This window comes from Eublepharis macularius, chromosome 4 (genome assembly GCF_028583425.1).
Source record: "Eublepharis macularius isolate TG4126 chromosome 4, MPM_Emac_v1.0, whole genome shotgun sequence".
NCBI lineage: Eukaryota > Metazoa > Chordata > Lepidosauria > Squamata > Eublepharidae > Eublepharis > Eublepharis macularius.
Window position 1 is genome coordinate 152055141 of NC_072793.1, and position 24153 is coordinate 152079293.

The 24153-nt window shown below is 42.3% G+C and overlaps 1 protein-coding gene across 1 annotated transcript; it reads left to right on the forward strand.

Moving 5' to 3' along the window:
- Nucleotides 1–349: 349 nt before the first annotated feature.
- On the forward strand, nucleotides 350–22866 carry LOC129328936 (monoacylglycerol lipase ABHD6-like). The gene is made up of 9 exons (XM_054978272.1): nucleotides 350–407; nucleotides 6859–7009; nucleotides 10481–10637; nucleotides 12411–12524; nucleotides 15184–15316; nucleotides 16505–16662; nucleotides 17851–17905; nucleotides 21029–21129; nucleotides 22550–22866. Exons 2-9 carry the CDS (start codon nucleotides 6888–6890, stop codon nucleotides 22715–22717), a joined length of 1008 nt encoding a protein of 335 aa, XP_054834247.1. The 5' UTR covers nucleotides 350–407; nucleotides 6859–6887; the 3' UTR covers nucleotides 22718–22866.
- Nucleotides 22867–24153: the final 1287 nt, after the last annotated feature.

The following is a 24153-nucleotide window of genomic DNA, read 5'->3' on the forward strand; positions in this document are numbered from 1 at the left end:
TCGCAAGTTCTTCTTCTAGGACCCTTGAGGGATAGAATAACAGGCCTTCACAAGATGGACAAGACCCTCCAGAACAGTCTTCCTTGTTCTTCTCAATGAAATATGGTTAGGTACATATCTGCAAGTAGGAGCACCCAAGAAAGAAACAAAGATTTTAGACAAGTAGCAGTAATGGCCCCTAACCATTAGGTCACAAAACCTCTGGGTGTTGCCATGATAGGGAAATGAGGATGCTCTTTCAGTAGAGAAAAAAAGCTCCAGGTGTGGGAGGTTGAATTGTCATAACACCTCCACAGAACTGAAGGACTTTAAAAAGACTCCTCCACCCAGCATCAAGATGCAGATCCCAAGAACCGCACCAGCAGTCAAAAGGGAGAGTGGCCACACCACTTCAGAACGTGTCTCAGGTAAGACTCAATATATGTGCGATATATATGAATGAAAAAGGGAAAGCAAAAAAACTTGTGGAGACTATGAATAATCTTTGTGACACAATATTTGCATCTACATAGTGTACAACTCTTACTGTGCGAAATTTTGCTAAGCTCAGGTTGATATGTAAGAGGAAGGCAATGAATATACGGCACCGAATGGGCAACTAGAAAGTACTATTTTCCTAAGTTCTAATATACAGTTTCTAAAGACGGTAACTAACCAGACACATTTGTAATTTTACAAACATAACTGGATATTAAAACAATATTCATGAAGAATTTATTTTGTGTATCCTGACTCTACTGCCTATCAACTTTGTCAGGTGCCCCTGACGTCTCTCTTCCCTATCCCTTTCTCCACATGATGCATAATTTTATAAAAACTTATCCTCTCTTTTAGTCATCTTTTCCTCTAAACCAAGAAGTCCCAAGTTCTTTATCTTTTTGTGGCATTATTATACCAATGAAACAATGTTAAAAATAAAATAGATGCAGAGAAGTTAGCCGTGTTAGTCTGTGGTAGCAAAATCAAAAAGAGTCCAGTAGCACCTTTAAGACTAACCAATTTTATTTTAGCATAAGCTTTCAAGAATCAAGTTCTCTTCGTCAGGCATCTGACGAAGAGAACTTGATTCTCGAAAGCTTATGCTAAAATAAAATTGGTTAGTCTTAAAGGTGCTACTGGACTCTCTTAAAAATAAAATAGTAAGCTATTAGTAAGTAACATTTAAGGGACTGTATCCCACATACTGGGGGAGGGGATCCAGAACTGGAGGGATTACATTATTTTACAAATAATAAGAAATAGTTGTCTGTGCAACAGAAAGCAAAATTTGTTTCCGTTTCCAGATCTGCATCCTTCACCAATTCAGTAGGAGTTTTAATAGCTGGGGAACTTCTCAGTGTATCTCAAGATCACATTCTAGAATTTCATAATTTTTCTAAGAATAAGAAATCAACATGCAACTCATCCTGTCAGCACAGCAGCAAGACAGTTGATAAATTATCTTCAGGCTGTGCATGTGAAATAACTTAATATAAGTGTCCATATTCACTGAGAGCTGTCTCTTGGAGACATTTGTCCAAATCAAATTCCGTGTTATTACGGGTATTTAAACACCTAAGTCTCTGTTCCACTCAACTCAAAGAAATTATCAGCCCACCTGATCAATTCATTGTGTAAGTTTTTCCTCTAGAATCTCTATTGCAAATCTGGTGGAACATTCTTTCAAACTGAGCTGAATTCTATATATTGAACCATATTAACGATATAACAGCATGTCAAAACTAGAAGTACTGGAACAAATATAAATGACATGGACAAAATTTCTCACAAACTATCATGTGGAAATATAATTCCACCCTCCACTGTATATCTTAATGTAATAATTCCTTTCCCCCATGTTGAAATATCTCCCCAAACCCTCCTTTCCAATCATTTGTTTATTAAGAACATAAAAGCTCTCTAGGATAAGACTAGTGGTCCCTCTAGTCCAGCATTCTGTTTTACATACAGACTCTCTACACATTGGGCAAATCCACATGCCCTCGGAGAGTCCCAGCATCACGCTAAATGTTTGCTAAACACCTGGAAGGATAGTGTCTTTCTAGCGCGATTCAGAAATAGCGCTAGAAAGATGCTATACTTCCAGATGTTTAGCGAACATTTAGCGCAACGCCAGGACACTCTGAAGGCATGTGGATTCAGCCGTTGTGAATTCCTGGGGGATGCTCAAGTTCAGGATTTTTTATGTGTGGTCCTCAATTCACGTGTAGGCTGTTCTTGCTTGGTGCACGTGCATGCCGCTTTCACGGGAGCTCCCTTTGTGTGATTGTATTTTCAAGTGAGTCCAGTTCTGCGAGGCTCCTTAAACTTGCCAATTTACGTTTCTTTAAGGTGTGAGAAACTGTCAAGATCTGCATTTCAATGGATGGGGGAGGTGGGGGAAAGTGGGAATTTGGCAGTTTTAAACAGAGAATTACCTTGTCAATAATATCGAACACATTAATGTACTCACGCCGAGCAAATGGAAATGCGACTGTCTGAGTGAGTGCATGGGAAGCTGGAAGGGAAACACGTGAAATGAGGTTCACTTGAGCATCCCTAGGTACTTCATAACATGTAGAGAGATTGATAGTGGTTAACCCCACCAAATGGCATAGAGGCCAAGGCTGCCCTGAAACTTCCTCCCAGCACTGGTATTTCTCCCTGTTCACTTGCCCTCCACTCAATCCACTTGCCATTCAAGTGTCATTCGTCACTTGTAGCTTGGCCCTGACTTGTATTCCTCCCTGTTCACTTGCCATTCACGTGAATTCCTCCCTGTTCACTTGCCATTCATTTGCTCTCCACTTGAGCAAGTGGAGAGCAAGTGAATGGCAAGTGAACAGGGAGGAATTCATATGAGTCTGTTCACTTGCCAGGCAAGTGTAATTCGTCACTTGTAGCTTGGCTCTCAGCTAATGGGCAACAGGGGCAGCTCCGACTCCACCCCCAACAAAGGGTGGGGAAAAAAGCCAAAGAGCAGGCTTCCAACACTGCTACTGGCACCCATCCTGTCCGAGGCTTGGGCAATCCACTCACAGTGACAGGCACTCGTGCCTGCCCTGTCTGCAGCTTGAGCAGCTGGCTTGGCAACAGCCTCTTGTGCCTACTCAGGAGCCAGCTTCTAGCAACAGCTTTTACTCACCTCATACAGGGCAAGGACAGCCCCTTGCTGCAAGGCCCCAGAAGGGGGGGGGGCAGTGATTCTAGTGCCTCATCCTCGAATTTTGCCCAGGACCCCAGAATCACTAAGACAGTCCCTGCTTAGGGCACAAGCAGACATGCCAGAGACTGGATTTCCATTAATCAGTAAAATGGTTAGGTTAACCCATAATGTACAACATGTCAGTACTTCAATTAAATAGTCCTGGCAGGTTAAAGATATTACAGAGATGTTGTTTTTAGGGTTTTATGGGACTTTTTAAACTTGGTCTCTAGAGAGGCAGCATAACAATTCCCTAAATGAAACAAACCTATCAATCAGAGTGTACAAGTTTTAGCTGCAATTCAACTCGAGGCTGTGTTAGAAGATGAGAGGGGATTTGACCCTTCAATCCCTGCTTAGCTAAAGTGCACATACAAAGATGTACATTGGAGACAAGTTTCATTCCTACACCCAAAGAATTAACTGCTAGAGAGTGGAGACTGGGTGGCATAAAATGCCACACCTAGTAACTCATGCTAACCAAAAATCAGTAAGGTATACATCAAGGCAAAAACAGGGACATACCAGGGGCAGAGAGCATAATGCAAGAACAATACCTGGTAAACAGGGGCAGTTGGAGCATAGGCATTTGCGCTGGGCTTGTTGGTGGACTATGTAACCCTAGATGCTTGCAAGTCTCCATGTTATGCAATAATAATATAAAAAACTGGGTGGAAGTTTACAACCCCTTGCTTTAAGGATCTGCATAAAGTGGAAGAAGCGACTTCAGGACATTTCTTCTCCAATGTAAAATGTCTTGATGTAGGGAAAACTAGTCTTCTGTACTATAAAGCGACCAGTGTTTCATCCAGTAACCAACCAGCTCAGTTAGAAGAATTTATACTGCTCAACTGCCAGAAAAGCTTGCTGGGAAAGTTTGACTTCACAAGAGTTTCTGAAATGAACTGGCATACTGTTCCAGAAAGATGGGGCAGTCTCTGAGAAAGGCCTGAGATCAGGCAGTCACTGTCTAACACTTAGGGACAACAAGAAGTTCCCGTTATGACACTGAAGGGGCTGCTTGGGAACATCTGGGGAGATATAGTCCTACACTGGAAGAAGCTTATAAGTGCTAGGATAGATAAGAGATTGTTATTTTTGATTTAAAAAGTTACATCAAAACACCACTTGTCAGGTTAGATGCTCCCGCAAAGATCTAACCCCAAAAATTCCAATAGATATTGGGGTGAAACAAGGCTGTATTTTAGCCCCACTATTATTCCATCTCTTTATAAATGATCTGGCTCCCTTTTTGGAGGCTATAGATGGCCACATCCCCAGACTTGGGGCAATCCATGTTCCACTGCTTTTATACAAACGATAGTCCTACATGACCGTCAATTGATTCATAAACCGAATGCCTTCTGCTTTCCATAAATACACAGCAACAGGAACAGAAAGGCTGAAAAGCACTTTCACTGACACAGGCTTTCAGGTCAGTTCTATGCCTTTGTGACACTAAGGATCAACTCCATTTGGGGTTGCCCTTGAAAGCTGCTCAGAAGCTTTTCCTAGTGCAGATTTCAGCAACCTGCCTGTTGATAGAGGTTGGAAACCAAGAACTCATTCAACCAGCTACACTGGATGGCTTGTGAAAAGGATCTGGTTCTTATCTATACAAGTCTATATGATCTGGCTTATCTCAGCAAATGCCCCTCCCATCTCCTTTACAGAGCTGCCAAGTCCACAGCATCTCAAATCGTGAGATTCAATGGGCAGGACCTAGTGATGCCATACGAATTAGCAGCAAACTGTACCAGGAAGGAAGAAGTAAACGGATCACTCTCTGCCTATGCTGCTTCTGCTCATATATAATTTTTAAAAATATCTATATGGAAGAAAAAAATCGCAGGACTCCGCTTAATGGTTTTTATCATACCACTCCATTCACAGAATGGAAAGTTTTCCTACATTGTTGAAAACCAGTTTGGTGTAGTAGTTAAGAGCGGTGGGACCAGGGCTTTTTTTCAGGGGGAATGTGGTGGAACAGAGTTCCGGCACCTCTTGAAAATACTTGTAAATAGTGCTTGAAAATAATATTATTTCAAAGAATCCCGTGTGTCTCTTCCTCATTTCCCTCTTGAGAGTTCCACCACCTCTTTTTCCAGAAAAAAAACCCTGGGTGGGACTGTAATCTGGAGAGCTGGGTTTGATTCCCCACTCCTCCACTTCAAGCCAGCTAGGTGATCTTGGGTCAGTCACAGCTCTTCCAGAGCTCTCTCAGTCCCACCCACCTCACAGGCCGATTATTGTGGGGATAATAACATACTTTGTAAACCGCTCTGAGTGGGTATTAAGTTGACCTGAAAGGAGATATAAAAATTGAATGTTATTATTACTATTATTCTCCTTAAATTTTAAATTGGAGAACAATTCTACAATTACAGTCTCTAACTCTAATATTACATGCAAATAATATTTCTACATAAGTCTTACATTTCCACTAGCTTTGGTTATTTATAAAAACAATACACCTTGATAATCATAGGCTGCCATATACAGTCTAATTTGTTCTATATCCTTACTTTTCTGATATTCAGTCTAATAGCCTATGTTTCTGACAGTCTAATGAGTTTATACAAATCTTTCATCTTATCCTTTCTGGACTCCAGAAAGTCAATTCCCAGGGTAGTAGGACCCATATCAAAATACAGCAACATGGGTTAGGAGGATGAAACGAGAAGGGACAAGAGGGTGAAATCACTTGTCCTTCCTCTTCTGCAAGCACAGCTCTGCTGAAGGATTGATTTCACCACCTTGTCTCTCATCACTCCAGCTCACCATAGATGATATTTCTGGAGGCTGGAAGGGGCTTCAGAAACAGATAAGAATGTGGGAAAACTCTGTGTGCTTTCTGTGCATGGATCAAACCAAAACAAAGCATGGATAGCCAAATGAAGTTCAATGTGTAGTTTGAGCTTCAAGCCAAAAGAACAAATCCCTTTGGTTAGCTTTGATCTGTGCTGATAAATATAGCAATGTTATTAAGAGGTATAAAAATCACTGCATACTCAAAAAAATGTAGCATCTTAAAGATGCTACAGAACATAACAGTTTGCTGGGAACTTTCAAACACACACACACACACACACACCTTTTTATGCAAACAAACACAATGAAATCTGAAAGGTTATCATATCACCAGCAGCTAGTAGAAGGGAACAAACTTCCAGGTTCCGACCTAGATCCACCAGAGAAAGCACCAAGCATGTCAATGACCCTAAGCTACAGAAGAGACGGAAGACTTTGAATTATTTATTTATTTAGAATATGTCCATGCCGCCTCTTCAGAAGCCAGCCTGAGGCCGCTTGCAATTAAAAACCACAGTATTAAAAACACAAGCCATTAAAATACATTGTAAAAATAATACATGTTTATGTAGAAATAATACCGACAATTATATCATGGTAATGACGTGATGCTTTTTTTGTCTGTCAGTTCAATTCAAACCACACAGCAAAGAGAAGAAAAACATTCAATTTAATTAGCATTAAAACTAAATGGTGAAAACAGTATTCTCCGCACTGCCACCCGCTCTTTGAGGACAGGTCCAGCAGCGGAGAGCATTTTAATTTGTTAACACCAATTATATTAAATGCCCCCCTCTTTTCTTTTTATCCTGATATTTGACTTCATTCCTATTGTCTGAAACTTCTTATACTCTGTTGTGCAGGCAGCAAAGACGACACATAATCAGCAAGCATGGAGCTCACTGCGGTCAAGATAATCTTCATGATTTTGGGCTCCATTTTGGCTTGCCTCACAAGTATTCTTATCTCAAGGTATCACCTGTGGCATAAAATATTTTTCAAGATCTTGACATGGTGAGTGTATATCTTGAAATTATATTCCCGTGGAGTGTCTTTAACTGTGTCTTTAACTAAAGCAGTGTTTGGTCCAAGATTAGAATCCCACAGAAATCTGTCCAACAGAAACAGACACTAGAATGTCTGGCCCTGGTTGGTAATTAGATGAGAGACCTCACAGGAATTCCATGTGACCTCCTGAAAGGATGGGATACAAATGTAATAAAAACATAATAAAATAAGTTTGCCAAACAGTAACACTGAATACTGCCATACTAAAAGGGTCTGGAACAAAATGCCCCCTTTAAGGCATCTTTGTCTGAGTTAGTGGTTTGAATAATCAGTAATTCCATAACATGTTTAATCAAGAACAAGGGGTTGGTGTGGAATTTACTCAAGAAAAACAATTTGTTTTTAAAGCAAGAAACCAAGTAAAGAAACTCTTAGATACTTCAAGGTTCTACTCTCTGCTACAGTAATATGATAGACAGTTGCTCCCCAAAGCCTCTGTCACTCCAGTTTCTCAGGAAAACATCATTTCAGCAGCTTCTGGTTTCAGAAACACAGAGCTGCGTCAAATATTACAGCAGAGACATCGGTGCTGCTGACAAAATAGTTCTACATGTGGCAATCACATGTGGCAGACAACCACTGTCATATAGAGGAGCAAGATTTGGGTCCAGTAGCACTTGAAAGGCCTGCTAGATTTCTAGGGTATGAGTTTTTGGGACTCAAAGCTCCCTGCATCAGATACTTTGTTACGGGACCCAAATCTTGCTCTTCTACTGCAGACCCACACCCACCTGAAACTCTCTCATGTTGATAGTTACATCCTCTTGGAGGTCACTGGCACACGTATGGACACTTAGCAAAGCATAGTGAATCTACTATACGTGAAATGGAAATTGCATTGGGCATGTTATTCTAAATGTTGGTAGGAGCAGGTGTCTGTGACTGAAGAAGCTTTAGCTAACTGGAAGCAGAATGATGGGGTTTGTAGCCTGGATAGCAGGCCAAACCACAGTTTCTGGTGATGAACAGGACAGCAGAGCCAGGCAGGAACTAGTATAATGAAGTGGGCAAAGAAACAATATGATAGCAGAGGTGTGTTCACACTGAGAGACTGCAGCAGTCCTAGAAGCTAGGTAGCAAGGAGTATCAGCCAGAGGGTCTAACAACACATTATATATCTCACAGGAGCATTCCCAAATTAGATGGAAAGGTATATTCTGAAATTCTGCTCTTCCTAGGTGCAATCAGCCTTGATTCAGATTAGGTTCATGGCGTGAGGAGACAGGGGGCTGAGGCCTTCCCCTTGTGCCATTTTCCGAACCTGAAAGCCGTGGAGGTGCTATTTGCCCTGTTGTGGAAACATACTGTGTAGCAAATCAGTACTCATGCAGCCCCCAAAAAATACTGCCCTGGGCTGTTTCAGATTAGTCACATGCCATAGTTCCAGATTAAATAGGGCCTGTGTGTGTGTGAGAAGCATGGAACCTCAGAACACACTTCTCCACATGACCTGGGAAACTGTAACATGTAGTTACCTCCTGAGCTTCCTTCAAGTCTTCTTTCTCAAAGTCTCCCAAAGCAAAAATATTTTTCCTTTTTAAAAAAAGTACATTACAGTCACAGCAAGTAGGTTTTCCAAATTCCAGGTGAGATCTGGAGTTCTCTCAGAATTCCAGCTGATTTCTACACAGAAATCTGTTCTCTTGAAGCTAGGGTTGTCAGGTCCTCCTAACCTCCCGGGGGAGGTGGGGGACCTGGTACTTACCATACTGCGTCCCCTTGCATGTGCACACACTCCCACCCTGTGTGATGACATCACTTCCGGGAAGTGACATTATTGTGCAGGGTGGGAGCTACCCCTGAGAGCACTCCCACACTCTGCAGGGGGCCAAATCTGGATTTGGCCCAAATCCAGACCAAATTGGGCCGCTGCGGTGTGCAGGAGTGTACTGCACTGCCCAGGACCACACCTGGGAGGCATGTTTCCCTCCCTGCTGGCCAGGTAAGCAGGGACAGGGGGTGGAGGGTGGGACTGGAGGATCCCCCACCCCCAGTGGGGAACTGGCAATCTTGCTTGGAGCAAATGGCAGCTTTGGAGGGCAAGCTCTATGGCATCACATTACTGTTGAGTTCCCTCCCCTCCTCACATTCTGCCCTCCCCAGGCCTTGCCTTCAAAAGTCCAACCCTAACAGTGAGTGAGACTTTTTTCCTGACAAAATTAAACTGCTCAAGATTCTTTAACACTACTCGCATCATAAATTTCCCCCAATGAGAAAAGTAAGTTGGAAGTGCCAATTTTTGTAGAAAAAGGCTTAAATAGCCCCCTTCTTCCCCATGCAGTCTCACCCCTACAGATTCAACCAGCATTTTCATCAAAACACTTGGAAGAAAATAATCAATACACAGTTCTGTCTTTGGACTGTGGTCCACAAACCTCTTTAAAATAATCCAGCCCATTGATCACAGTAGTTCCTTTCAAAAACAGTAATGTTGAACTGCTGATTGGACTGTGAAAGTGCTTCTGAAGAAGGAGGCATTTAACCCTCTCCTCCTGTATCCTATCTCTCTTCCCCCAGCTGTATCTGTCCTCTCTCCCCCAGCACAGAGCTAATAGCAGTTTGCCAATGGAGATTTAGATTGAGGAAAGGGTTAAAAACCTCTTTCATTATCAAATTAGCAGCATCACACAGCTGTTTTTGGACTTAAGAGATCCAGACTATCAATCTCCCATAACACAGCTAAGCTTCATCCACTCGATGAGGATTCTCGATTTTGCATTGATTGCCTCTGTGGATGCCGAAGCATTAGCATTGGCAATGGAGTGACCATATGGCAATTCCCTGCACACTTACCTCCATTGGCCACCATTTCCTCTGCATTTTCTCTCCATCAAGCCACCAAGGACTTTTTGAGGGCTTTTAAAAAAAAATTAATAATATAGTACTATAATAACCATTTTTAAACCTGCAAAAAGCCTGCAAGTGGCCCAGCAAGGAAAGTGGCATCTGTGAAGAGACAATGGAAGGAAAATGGCATCAGTGTGGGGGAGACCTTCAAAAATGGAAGAATTTCCCATCCGGATGGCATGTTATCATGGCTGGAGTGCGTTCTTTCCAAAAAGGTGGTAGTAAACCAGGTTTGAGAAAGCGCATAGAAAGTATGGCAAAAAGTTGGAAAATAGATCATTTAGAGGACAAGATTATTCGGGTGCTCTAAAAGCCGCACTCCAGTTTGGAAGCAAAGGCAGAAAAAAGTATCCAAGTGGAATCAGCCCTAGTTAGACCCCTCTGAAAAATCCAGAGGATTGGGATTAGAGTTTGAGGTCTGTGATTATGCTCATTTGGTATATTGGTAATCCTACCAAATTCAATGTCAGTGCTATGCATGTAGCAGCTCTATCACTGTAGCTGCGCATGATGCTTTAAAAAACTCTTCCTATGCAGAACCCCTTGTCTAGTCATCTTGGTTATCTTTAGGTTGAAACGCATTAAACGGCACATGAAGGTGAAATACATCAAACATAACGGCTACAACTTTTGTTATCTCACCCGAGGGACGCCTGGATCCCAGCCATCCATGCTGATGCTTCATGGGTTCTCACTCAACAAAGACATGTGGTTAGAGACCCTCAAGGTATGTTTCCATTCTTGTCGAGGTAAGGCCGGAGCAAGGTATTTTAGCACCTGAGAGGAACATTTCTATGGCCTTACACAGTTTCCGTTCATTTTAGTAGGGCTTGAGGGGAAGGACTTCAGAATTGTGTTTAATCTGTCTACTTCATACTGTTCACTGAGATGGCTACCTCACACTGCCTTCTGGTAGGGCCACCTCAGGGAATATTGTCCAGTGGACAGGACTAATGTAGCCGCAAAATATCATGACTGTATCTTCAATAAAGAAGATAACTTGTACCAACACAAAACCGGAAAAGTCAGGCCACTCTGAGACAAACTTCTGCAAACTCAAAGAACTCTCCAAATATGTAGAAAACTATCACTTTATAGATTAACCAAAAGAAAAAGGGGCCTTTCCCAGTGTCTTGATGAGAACCAGCATGTTTCAAGACCCATGGCACGGTAAAAACAGCTGAGAGTAAGTTATAGGGAGGAAGAGGGTGAAATGTAAAAATTGGCCTGTTCAAGACTCTGTACATTTATAGAGACTTGGTTAGGTTGCCAGCATCAAAGTACTGCAACAGAAGAGGCTAGAGACTTTTTATTTTTAAATGAAAGCTGGAAATTCACAGAACCTCTACCTCTTACACTTATTTTTATAATGGTATATTGCCACTGTGCTGTATCAGCAGCAACAATGGCAACAGAGAAAACAAACTACGGAAATTGGCATTCTTTAAAGGATGCCCTTCATGAGTACAAAGAGAAAATTTTGAAATGTCTATCTACGCTGTTCCTGTTGAAGTTGTAGACACTAAAGAGAACACTTTTGTGGCACCACAAAAACAATCATAGCTGCCTGCATCCATTTTGGAAATGGTAAAGTCAGAAATTGCACGAAGAAGCCTCGTGTGTTGGGTAAACGTGGTGCTATTTTTAAGATGTATGGAAATGGCCTCCAGCTAGTTTTCTTTTGTCACACCAGTAAGGCCTCACGAGTGAGCCATGGGATAAGAAGCCCAATGAACTTCCCTTTACATTACAGCAATACATTAAACCCAGATTTAAGTCCCATTTCACATATTAGTGTGTGCCAGCATTCCGTGAGCGTGGCACTGTTTTTAAGACATGTGGAAACTGCCTAATGCTTCTGTAAATGATACACAGAATGGACAATTTGTCTCAATACTTAGGCAATGTAGTGGGCTCTTTTTCTTTCATTTATTAAGACCATTTTTACCTGGCCTTTCCTCCAAAGAGCTCAAGGTGGCATACATAATTCTCTCCTCCTCACAACAACCCTGCGAGTTAGGGTAAGAGAGAACTACTGGCCCAAGGTCACCTAGCAAGCTTCAGGCAGATTCAAATGTGGGCCTGTTCTGAATAAATGAATACACCATTGGTCTATCAAGTTCAGTATTGTCTATTCAGACTGGAAGCAGGTCTCTAGGGTCTCAGGAAGAGGTCTTTCATGTCATCTACTTCCTAATTCTTTTTTTAACTGGACCTTCAGCATATAAAATGGATGCTCTAGCACTGAGATATATGCCCTTTCCTGAAAGGTCTCTCAGATCCTAGTCCAACTTTCTAATAACTGCAGCACATGGGCTCCCATTTCCCTCTCATGTGCTTTTTTTGCATATTCTGGGCTATTTTTCTATATTATTAAAGACATTCTATTTCATTCCAAGACTCGCAATGGTGTTAAAGAAGATTAACCTCTTCATGCTTTGGCATTTAAAGAAGCTTGGTGCCATTACTCTAATTCATTCTTCATGTTGTTTTCTCACAGTATATTCCTAGAGAAATCCATGTGATCTGTCTTGATCTTCCTGGTCACGGGGCAACCACTCGCTTGCTGGGAGATAATTACGCAGCAGCAGAACAGGCTAAGCGGATACATGAGGTAAGACCTCCTTCTAAATGTCCTCAGGTTATGGTCTACCTTGAAGGCAGGCAGTGGCTCCAGTAATAATGCCAAAGATTTCACTGATCCGTTAAAGGCTGAAACCACGGTAACTGCATTTGCTTCAAGAATAATAAATGAGGCCGTTACCAAGAACCCAGCTGTGTATTTCAGCAGTCAATAGTTAGCACTGTGCATTGAAGCATTACTATCCTTGTACAAGGAAGATTCTATTCCTTTTCTGTCAAATTCAAAAATTATATGAGGTAACATATCTGAGAGCGGCTATAGCATAGTGGTTAAGTGATTAGGCTGTGAATCAGCACTCTGGTGGTTCTAATCCTATAATTGCTATAAGTTCTGAAGGTGGTCTTGGGTAAGCCACTCCTTTCAGCCCCAGCTAGCCAGCTGTATTATGGGCATAACACTGACTGTTCATTGCTCTGAACGGGCACTAATCTATCTAGAAGAGTAGTATATAAGCACACTGTTATTGTTGTCGTTATTATTATTATATCTCATTCAGTCATATAGATGGAAGGGTTGCTGCAAACCATTTGAGTCCAACTCCTCACCCAAAGAACTCTAGTGGACAAAAAGAGGGGTAGATACAGCATCAGCCCACCCAGCAGTCCCCTTATATCCTCAATATATTACTTGGATTGTGGGGAGTACTTGGATATGTAGCTGCATAGGTCAGGGTCAGTAGATGATTTTGCCCCTTTGTCTCTCTTCGCTGGAGCCCTGGGGTTGGATTCAGACTAAATTTTCTGCTAACTGAAGGGGTATGGTAATTTCCACCAATTCTTTCTTCCTGCTGCAGACCCTAATTTGCTTCTCATCCTGTTCCAGAGGAGTCTCTGTCTTTAGAAAGCAGCAGTTTGAGGGGAGAAAGAGGGGGAAAGCCAGAAACATTATGGCCATTTTCACACTACTAACCTTCTTCCATAACGTTGCAAAACATCACACAAAAACCGCGGAAGATAGTGTCTTCTCATGAGAGTTTTGTGCGATGTCACAAGAAACCCCTATCTTCTGTGTTTTTTGTGCGACGTTTTGCAACGTTACAGCAGCAGGTTAGTAGTGTGAAAATGGCCTTTGTCCCTCTGGCAGAAGTGCCTTGCATGAGCAGAAAGTTTAGTCTGGATCCAACCCCCTCAACTAGGTTTGTTATGGGGGGGGATTTCTTTTTCTGAAATTGGTTCCTCTTTCTCTCTTTTCCTCTTTCAAAAGAGAAATTTTCTTTGGTTTCTCATTAATTTATCTTTGAGGGTTTTTTCACCATGTGATAGCAAAGATTTCCTCACCTGGGTATTTCTGCTGGTTGTGCCACAGTAATATGATACAAAGGTTAAAAAGCAGTCTAATGAAGCAAGGATATGTTTAGACAAGTCGTGTCTTATGTTTAGTTGTTTAATGGCTCACTTTCTCCTTAATTTTTCAACTATGCTTGTAGTATATAAACAAACAAATCAATACATTACTTCTTAGATATCTAAATCAAATCTTTCTCTTGGTGAAAGAGGAATTGATTTGAAACTGACTCAAATTCCTAAAAAGAGGATTGCTGGATTTCAGGGAGAAATTCGGCTAAGAGGAATTAAGATAATTCCATTTAACAACCCTACCCCTCACCCACGCAGCTGCTTGTCCATGTGAGCTCTGCTGCCATAGGAATAATCTTTTGCGGGGAGAAAGGAAACCTTGGAACAATTCATCACCACCTTCTGTCGGTGGTTGTTTAGATACATAATGGACTTCTGTCCAGGCATTTCTTCAAACTTTCCAAGTCAGGAGAATCTACAACCTCCCTAGGCAGCTTATTCCATTGCTAAACAGTTCACTTTGGCTGAGGAGAGAGATCATTTTAAAGAGAATTAGAGGAGGAATGATAGAAAACAATATTACCCTTGCCTTACATAAGTTTCTTTTGTTCCACTGTAGTCTCTGTTCAAACCATTTTGGCAGGTTTTGGAATCTGTACTTATAAAACTGCTTTTCCAGAGAAAAATGGATGTTTACAATGAAGCTTCCATTACACACTTTAAAATTCTGAAGAAAAAAAAGTATCCTTGTTCTTTAGAAATTTTTTCTCCGGAGATTAGTATTTCTGCCTCTCCTGCAAAACAATAAATGCTAGCTCCACAAACAAAAGTATCACAGGGGTTGGACACTGAACACTGCTTTATACTGAATCAGACCATTTGTCTGAGGTCAGTGTTGTACAATTTGACTGGCAACAGCTGTCCAGCGTTTCAAATAAAATCTTTCTCCCAACCTATTACCTGATCCTTTGAATTGGAGATTCCAGGGATTGAACCTGGGACTTTCTGCATCCAAAACAAATGCTGTACCAGCAAGCCACAGCCTCTCTAAAGAGAATACCCTCCAATTTCTTGACATGGTTCAGACCACAATATCCTAGTCACAGCAACAGCAGCAGGTGCCCCACCTCCATGGAAGCAATATAGAGTGATCCATTGGTTGCTATGCCTGTTTCTCTATCTGCGGCTTCCTGGCCTATGGAATTGTGATGCTCGTTGTGGGCCCTTCTCTACATGTTGCTCTCTCTCTCTTGCTCCCTACTTTAAACATCTCAAGGTCTTTTTTAGCAAATAACCTGAATCAGTATTTAGTACTTCATTCCTGCTTCTTTCAGTTTGTCAAATGCATCGGTCTGGACAAAAAACCCTTTCACCTGATTGGCTTCTCCGTGGGTGGAATGATTGCTGGGGTTTATGCTGCTCTTTATCCATCAGAGGTCCGCTGCTTGTCCCTTCTTTGCCCAGGTGGTGAGTGTCTGAATTCTTTTTTTTTTAAAAGGGGCCAGGACGGCTGTCAAGTTCTTGGTTAATGCAAACAGAATACAATTTATGTAAAGGGGACAATGGGTGCTTATGACTACAGGCCTAACAACACATTACATTTCCCTGAGTCCTCATCATCCTCATGCACTTGTGAGTTCTTCACTGGTAACTCAATTGCCTTATGCACAGATCTCAATCTGATCAGGACCATGGTGCACCAGGAGAAGGGGTTTTACCACCACCCCGCCACACACACTGTCCTCCCAAACTGAAATGAGCCCGGGGCACTATTTGTCTCCTTGCGGTCTCGGTATGTATTGGTGGAGAATAGGAAGGTTTTCCGGTAAGGCAAACAGCACTCCTCTGAGACCATTTTGGGTCAGGAAAACCGCTCAAGATGGAAGACATGGGCATCCATGCACCCTGGTCCTGATCCAGTCAGGTACCTGTGCATGTGGAAATTGAGTTGCAGTAAGGAACTCAGAAGCACACATCTGACTGACAGTTCTCATGGAAGACCCCGTGAGAAAGGTGGACCATGAATAACATAAATCCATTTTAAAAAATGTATTGTGTATACAGCCTAAACTCGTATTATATAGCCTTCATCAGGTTTCTACCATTATTATTTCATAATTCCCTATTGGTAGATATAAATTAAAAGGACTGACGGTAGATTTCATAGTATAAAAATCTCTCAGCATCCAAATCTGCATCTCTCAGAGCCAGTCTGGTGTAGTGGTTAAGAGCTGCAGAACTCTAATCTGGAGAACCAGATTTGATTCCCCACTCCTCTGCTTGAAGCCAGCTGAGTAGCCTTGGAATAGTCACAGCTCTTCCATAGTTGTCTCAGCCCCACCTACCTCACAGGGTGATTGTTGTGAGAATAATAACAACACACTTTGTAAACTGCTCTGAGTGGGCGCTAAGTTGTCCTGAAGGGTGGTATAAAATCGAAAGTTGCTGTTGTTGTTGTTGTTATATTGTTCCTTCAACCCATCCATATAACCTTTGGCCACCCTCCTCCTCCCCTCCCTTGCCCCCAAGATTCAACCTTTGCCAGTCTCCCCACCCCTCCCTCACTAATCATCCATAGCCTCCTCACTACACTGATCTTAATCTCATGCCACTGATTTCTTTATAATTCTCTGTTCATTCTCTCCCACTTCATAGGTGTCCAGTATGAATCAGGTTATGAGTTCATCAAGCACTTCAGGGAGTTGGAGAAAAATATCAGTGTGGAAAACAGTCGTCTCATTTCTTTGACGGAGAGGCAGGGAGAAGAGCTGCTGAAACTTGGCTTATACCACCCTAGCATCTCACAGTTGCAGGTAAAGAAGTAGGACTTCAAAGACCTCAGTGCCCAGTCTTCTATTATAAGCATTCACAATTTGCACATCTGTTTATCACTACTCTGTCACTACTTTGCTGATATCCCCAGGAGAGGCAAAGTCTAAAATCTGACAGTGAGAGTTAAATAATAAACTGCTGGGGTGGGTGTCTTGCAAACTTTCACCTGTGACTAAAACACACACACCCCAAACTCTTTCCCTTAAAAACTACACAGAGATATCTCAAGCTAATACACCAATCCCCACCCTCATCTCAGGTATATTTATAAGCTTAGCAATCTATATACACCTTTACACTAAGAGTCTTTCTACACAAGGCCTTTTTACATGGGGACTCTCACGTGTAGGGAGATGCAATGTTAGCTGGGAAGTATTGTTTAAAAAGACAGAACCAGTGGAGATTGCTCCTCAGAGGGTTTGTTAATTTCATCTTCGCCTCTCTGTAGCCTCTGTCAATTTCACCTTTAGGGTAGTTTAAAAAGAGGAGCTGGCAGAGTTCGCTCCTCAGAGGGTCTGTTAATTTCACCTTCACCTCCAGGAAGGCTCTGTCAATTTCACCTCCTCTTTGGCCAGTGCCACATCCAGTGGCACTGTGTTCCATAATCCACTTCCTTTTGTCTGCCCTGAATCTATCGCTTATCACTCAGATTTGTTGGGTAACCCCCAAGATCTAGTATTATAGGAGAGTGTACCCCATTGTCCACCCCACACAATTTTATGAACTTCTAAGCATGTCCTCCTTAATAACCATTTTCTAAACTGAAAGGCTTGTAAACCTTAAAAAATCTTGTTGACATGCTGTGAACAGGGCCTTACCCCTCAGGCACATCATCAGTTCACAGTAAATAACCAAATTTGGTCCTGCAACACTTTTGAAAACCATCCACTTCTTCCATGGCTCAAACACTTTCATTCTCTTCTTTCCTTTGGATTGTGGTTCCATTCTTTGGCAGTCATACCAGGCCAGGAAATAACTGATTCTATTGCCACAAATTGTCATAAACTATCGTCGTTAAAAGTTGTCACTTGGCCTAGTAAATGTATATTAAGAGACTGTTGTGTAACAGAAGGATTTTCCAGTTACTGTCTTTGGAAAGGAATGTCTTGTTACCTGACAAGCAGCTGTGTGTTTCCTGCTCCTCTGACTCACCTGTTTTTCCTCCTCAGCTTCTTAAGGGATATCTCGATGATGACAGACCACAAAGGATGTTCTTCATTAAAAGTAAGTGAAATAGCTACAATACACACTATCTGGGCCATTTCACAAACTACACAGAGAAAAGTTTACTTCCAAGGGTACTCTCAAGCAGTGTCCAGAATGAGAGAAACCAGAGAAACCAGAGGTTACTGATCCAAGCTTGATTTCCTGACTCAGTGATAAACGTTTATCCAGAGTGAGAATCCTGAGGGTGTTCCCTGCACATGCCTTTTAGATCACTTAGCCCAAGATAAAACAAAAGCAGGAGCTCCTAATGATTGCAAGATGTACACGAAACTTCAGCTTTCAGAGGCAGTCAGATAAAGAGCTCTACAAATAATCAGCTTTATTGTCTGAATTTCTCACTGATGCCCTTTGGCAAACTGAAGATTTGTACAAATCTAAACAATCTTCTTAACATCATTGGGTTTGTAGCTTTGGCCCACCCCTCCCATCTAGTGAAAGACAAGGGGGGGGGAAAGGGAGGGAAACCCAGCTTGACAGTCACGTCAGGAACCAAAAGGCAAGGCAGGTTGTATATGAGTCACTTAAAAAGTGACCTTCCAAATAACGGTTATAAATCAATTCTGCTTAGACTGAGGAGCCCTCACTCACCAAAGATAACAACAAAGGACTCTCATTCTGTCCCAGTGTGTGTTAATGTGCAAACCAGAGACCAGAATATTCTGGCCTGAAAAAGAAAACCCTTTTTAAACCGATATAGTTATTGTTTTGTGTGTGAATATAATTCTGACCACTGAAGAAGGCCCTCAGGGCTGAAATGCATTGGGTCTTTTGGTTAATATACATGTGTAACCATGATTGTGGTTCTTTATAATTAGATGTGCAACTTCATCTTGTTGTATACTATGATCTGTTTTTTAATCCTAAGATTCTACGCACTGTGTAACAAATAGTTCTATCTTATTTTATTTTTCTTATGCTCAACCTTTTGGTTCCAGACCATCCCTCCCATCACAGTGGGGCATTCTAAATTGGGGGGGGGTGAGTATTCCGGTGGGATGCCAATCCCTTCTGCTCTTGTCCACGGTGAAGTCTTGAAATTTACTACAGTGATGTGCAGAGTGAAATGCCCAGGATGTTCACATTAGGGAATTGTCACTTTGACCAGCTGAGGATTCAGGTAGTGAAAAAGAGGAAGAATGCAGCAGCATTTTGGTGGAGGAGGCAGCTGGCAAAAAAGCGGTGTAAGGAAAAGCCAGTGCAAAAGCTTTAGACAGAAGGAAATAATAGGTTCAGCCTGAAAGAACACCCATGTGGCCTGCTGAAGACATCAGTGGAGGCTCATAGGAGATGATTCAGTCCCAGACATATGAGCCTGAGTGGAGAATAGGGTTGACAATCTTCAAGTGGGGCCTGGAGACCTCCCAGACTACAGAGATCAGTTCCCCTGGAGAAAATGACTGATTTGGAGGGTGGACTCTAGCATAGGGTCATCAGTTCCCCGGTGGGGGCGGGGGATCCCTCCTCCACCACCCCGCCTAGCCATTGAGGGAAAAGGCAGGAAAACGGGCCTCCTGGGATGCAGTCCTGGTGCAACAACATCACTTCCAGAAGTGACAGCATTGTGCAGGCCCCAGGAATGCTCCCTCGCTTTTGGTCTAACAGATTGGGCCCCTAAAGGGTTGAATCGACACAGTACAAAGCACAGAAGCTTTGTAAGGTAAGTGCAGGGTACTCCTCCCCACCGGGAGGGGAAGGGGACCTGGCAATCCTATGCATTATAACTCACTGATGTCCCTCCCCTCTCTAAACCCCATCACACACACACCGCCATTATCCTGGAATTTCCCAACTTAGAATTGGCAATCCTAGTGGAGAGACCTAAACAGCCCTTCCACACTGGCTTTTGTCCTAAAACATGTATAGAATAAAAGATAGGATAGTTTTTGAAGCCAACTTGCTTAGGAAACTTTGTTATTGGGATCCATGTTCCTGTCTGCAGAGGTGAGGCAGGTGGCAACTAGGCTTCCCTGTTGCCTGTCAGTGGTGGGCAATTTCCCAGAGGTTTGCCCCCTTGCCCATCAATCACTGCCAATCGGCAGGAGGTCGCAAACCTCTGGCAATTGCCTGCCGCTGGCAGGCAACCTGAGAAAGCATGTACTAGGCATGCTCCCAGAGGGGCACAATGACGTCACTTCTGGAAGTGACGTCGTGCTGGCTATGGGTGTGCTCCACACTTTGCTGGGGCCAATTTTGGCCCCAAATGGGCTGACCTTGCCCTGTGCAAAGTGTAGGACCATGCCCATGGCCAGCATGATGGTGTCATTTCCAGGAAGTGACATCGTGCAAAGCACACACACAAAAAGTCTCCCTGAGAGAACCAAGTTAAGTGCCAGGTCCTCCCCCTCCCACTGGGAGGGGATAGAGACCTGGCAACCCTAGTGTGAAACAAAGATGAGTTTTTCAGTGGTGACATACCTTTGGAATACTTTTCCCTTGAGGCTTTCCTGAGGCCTACCTTACAGTCTTCTAGGCACCAGGACTAAATGTACCCTTTTACCCAGACTTTTAACTGAGGAGTTCCATCATCTTTATCTGCATTACTTATTTGCTTCTAGCCTGTTTATTTTAGGCTGATGAATATTATTTTATGCTGTTTTTATGCAGATGACTTGTTTTTATGGCTTGTTTATAACAGCATAAGAATTATCAGTTGTTTTTTTATGATTATCACATTGTTTTTACTTAGAGAGCTGCTCCAAGCTTTCTATGTATGGTAATGTTCTGGAGAGGTCTGCTTTTCCACACAAGTAGAAGCTTTGCATCACAGCTTTATGGTTTGCCTTCCAGGATAGTATAACTTTCTTAAAGGAAAAAGTGTGTGTTTTCCTTTCTCAGGTAAACAAAGTAGGTAAGAAACCAGTACAACACACACAAGATTTCTTTCATGGAGATGATCTTTGTGCTTGAAGGGTTGTTGTTTTTTTAAGGAAAGTGTACCAAGCGGCCAGTGATACGTAAACCTGGGCTGTTGATAGGCTTCGTGGTTTCCTGGCCATTACCTCCATATTTTGCTAGGAGGCAAAATAAACATCTTATTGCTAGTCCCTGTTTGGGTAGCTCTGAAGATGTACCTCAATAAGTATGGCAACAGCCCTAACCTTGGTTCTTTTTTTGGAAAAGACTTTTTAGACCTCACCAGCGAGGAATCCAGGTACAGCCTTCAGGAAAATGCAAGCAAGATCAGGGCTCCAACCGAGATCATCTGGGGAAAGTATGACAAGGTAACGCAACAAGATGAGAGAACCATCTGCAAATGCCAATTAGTTGGTTTCAGTGGCATTTGATTTCCCAAAGGTGGTACCTGTAGGAAACTAGGAGCATAAGACTACTATCTCAAACATTTCAGTTCCTGGCCATCATTCTGGGTGTAGAACTAATCATACAGGCTCTTGTCTTTTGGATCAAGTGAAAGAATCAACTAGGATGGGAACTCACATGTTTGCCAGTTTACTAATCTGACTCAGTCATGCACCTGCTATTGCAGACACTGATAATTAAAAACAGATACAATTGCACATACAAGTCCCAACCACTGAGAATCATATGGCTAATATTTAAGTCTGGCCAGCATATACATTTATCTTAATCACTTATGGTCATCTTGACTCTGGGATCTAAGTCACCACATTGCCAATATTTTGGTCTAGTTAAACAGAACAGGGGATATGGATACTGAAAGACATAGTAAATTTCCCTTAAGAATATAATGTTGTAGGATAGCGCTTACAAGATCACAACCGCACTTAATTCTCATTATAGTAATTTCAGGCTGCATCCACACATAGCTGGCTGTACTGTAGCAGTGACTCATAATGAACTGATTGTATTGTCCAATGCAAGAAAATCCAGCTGCAAATGGCAGCTATAGAGCAATGATACAAAATTATCCAATGCAGCCATGGATATCAAAGTTATACTACACCTCATCCAGAAACTTAGGACTAGTAGAAGCAACTAGAGAGGTTCCAAAACCATTACAAAAATGTTGGGTTATGTAGAAAGGAAAACTCTGTGAGGACATGCTGAAAGGGACATAGAGAAAAGATAAGAAGGCAAAGAAGGGAGAATCATATTGACAGCTTCCAAACAATCGAAATAGCAGAACGATGAAAACTTGTTGGCCCTCTGAATAAGTGGAGAAAAGCTGAAGGAGAAGGCAAATGTGCTGAATTGGTTCCTAAAAGGATTGCTCTTTTAAACAAGCAATTAGGTCCTTTTTTGGAGTGTAAACATGGTACTTGTTTTGAGCTAGACTTCATCCAGCACCATCTGAGACTGCTTCTGTCTGTCATGGCAGCTCTTCCCAATTGTAACACATTTTCCCTCAAATTCTCTCAAGCTTGAAATGGTCAATCCACATTCCAAAATTTTTGAAATGTAAATTTGCAGATTCAGTCTGAGGGTTTTTTTTTTTTGCAACCCAGCGGTAAAATGTAAGAAATTATTGCAGACCCATGCTTCAGATGTAGCATTTTCTGGCACAGTTCTCTAGTACAAATCTAGCCATGTAGTTATTGGGGGGTGAAAAGAAAAGGTTTGGCTCATTCAAGTTTAATTGCACTTTCATTAGAAAGCTTGAGCTGTTCCTTCCATTTTTCAGCATCTTCTCAGCTTACACTGTTGAAATTCTGTTGTTGTTAGGTACTTGAGGCCTCTGGAGCAGACATTTTAGCCAAACTCATTCCTAACTGTCATGTGTACATACTGGATAAATGTGGACACTTCATAACCATAGACAGGCCACAGAAATCTGCAGAGCTCATCCTGGAATTCCACAATTCAGTGTGTGACACAAAGAAGAATAACTAGTTGGCATGAACCTCATGCGGGCATCAAGCAGGTGGAGTATTCCCAGCCATTTTCCAGTCTGGAAAAACTGTAACTGTAACTGTAGAGGGCTGTATGGGCTTCCCTTATCATGTTGAAGATGATGTTGAAAAAATGGCCTCTCTCCCCTGCCCTAGACTGAATTTGGGGTTTTGATGCTCAAGCCTACTTCTTTCTTTCTGTGTATGGTAACATGTAATTAGGCCTTGCTGGTGAAATGAACTCAGGGTATAATATTAAATAAATATTACGACTGTGAGGGATGAATACTCTGAGGCCACCTATCCAGTCTATTTTTCTCCCATCTTTCCTCCAAAAGACTCAGGGTGGCATAACATGCTTCTTCCCTGCTTTGTCCTCACAACAACCATATGAGATAGTTAGGCCAAAAGTGACCGATCCAACAGTCGCCCAGTGAGCTTCCATGGTAGAATGGAGAACTGAACAAGAGTCCCTCAGATACTAGTCCAACATGCTAACTGCTACACCAAACATAGAGTTGCCAACTGCCAGGTGCAGCCTGGAGATCTCCTGGAATTACAACTGATCTCCAAGTGGTAGAGATCAGTTGCCCTGGAGAAAATGGCTGCTTTGGAAGGACTCCATGGCATCACATCCAAGTGAGCTCCCTCCCCTCCCCAAACCCTGCCTTCCCAAGGCTCCATCCCCAGATCACCAGGAATTTCCCAAGCTGGAGTTGGCAACCTTGACCACACTGGTCCCAAACGATTAAAAGTTCATTAAGGAACGAATCATTTAAAAACACTCTCTAAAACAGAACTGCATAGTTTTGTGAAAGAAGTTATGGCATTTCCTCTTTTGAAATCAGACGATTTTGGCTCCTGTAGCTACAGAAACACTCTAAAACATTTCTGTCTGGCTGTAATAGCAATGAACTGGTGCTTCCTGGTGTGTTGTTCAGGAAATAGTGTTCAGGCAAGGAGTATTCTCCATCGTAGTCCATCACTATGTAGCAACACCAAATCTAGATGATGCAGGGGTTGCTTAAGTATCTTTTGCTTTAGAATTAATGTTGTTTCTTACTTCGGGCTTCCTTCAAACTTCAAGCAAACTGCTAGAACAGATAGGCTTTGCTCCCTATGTGCAGTATCTCTCACCAAATTCCCCCATATTCAGCCACTTTCTACAATACATTACAAAGGCCTTGTCCTCCATTCTCTCAGCTAAAATTCTAGGCATCTCCTGCCTTAGCTACTGGTGCTCTCTTGCCACATCCCAGCCTTCACACCTCTGGCTATAATTCAGCTCCTCAAATCTTCCGGCTACATTGTTATTCAGATCCTCCTGTAAATCTGCTCCCCTCACCATCCAGCGCAGACTCTTTCTCCTTCCCTTTAAAGCACTTCATGGCCTTCACTGAGTCTTTTTGCCCCCCCCTTCACAGTTTTATTCTGTTT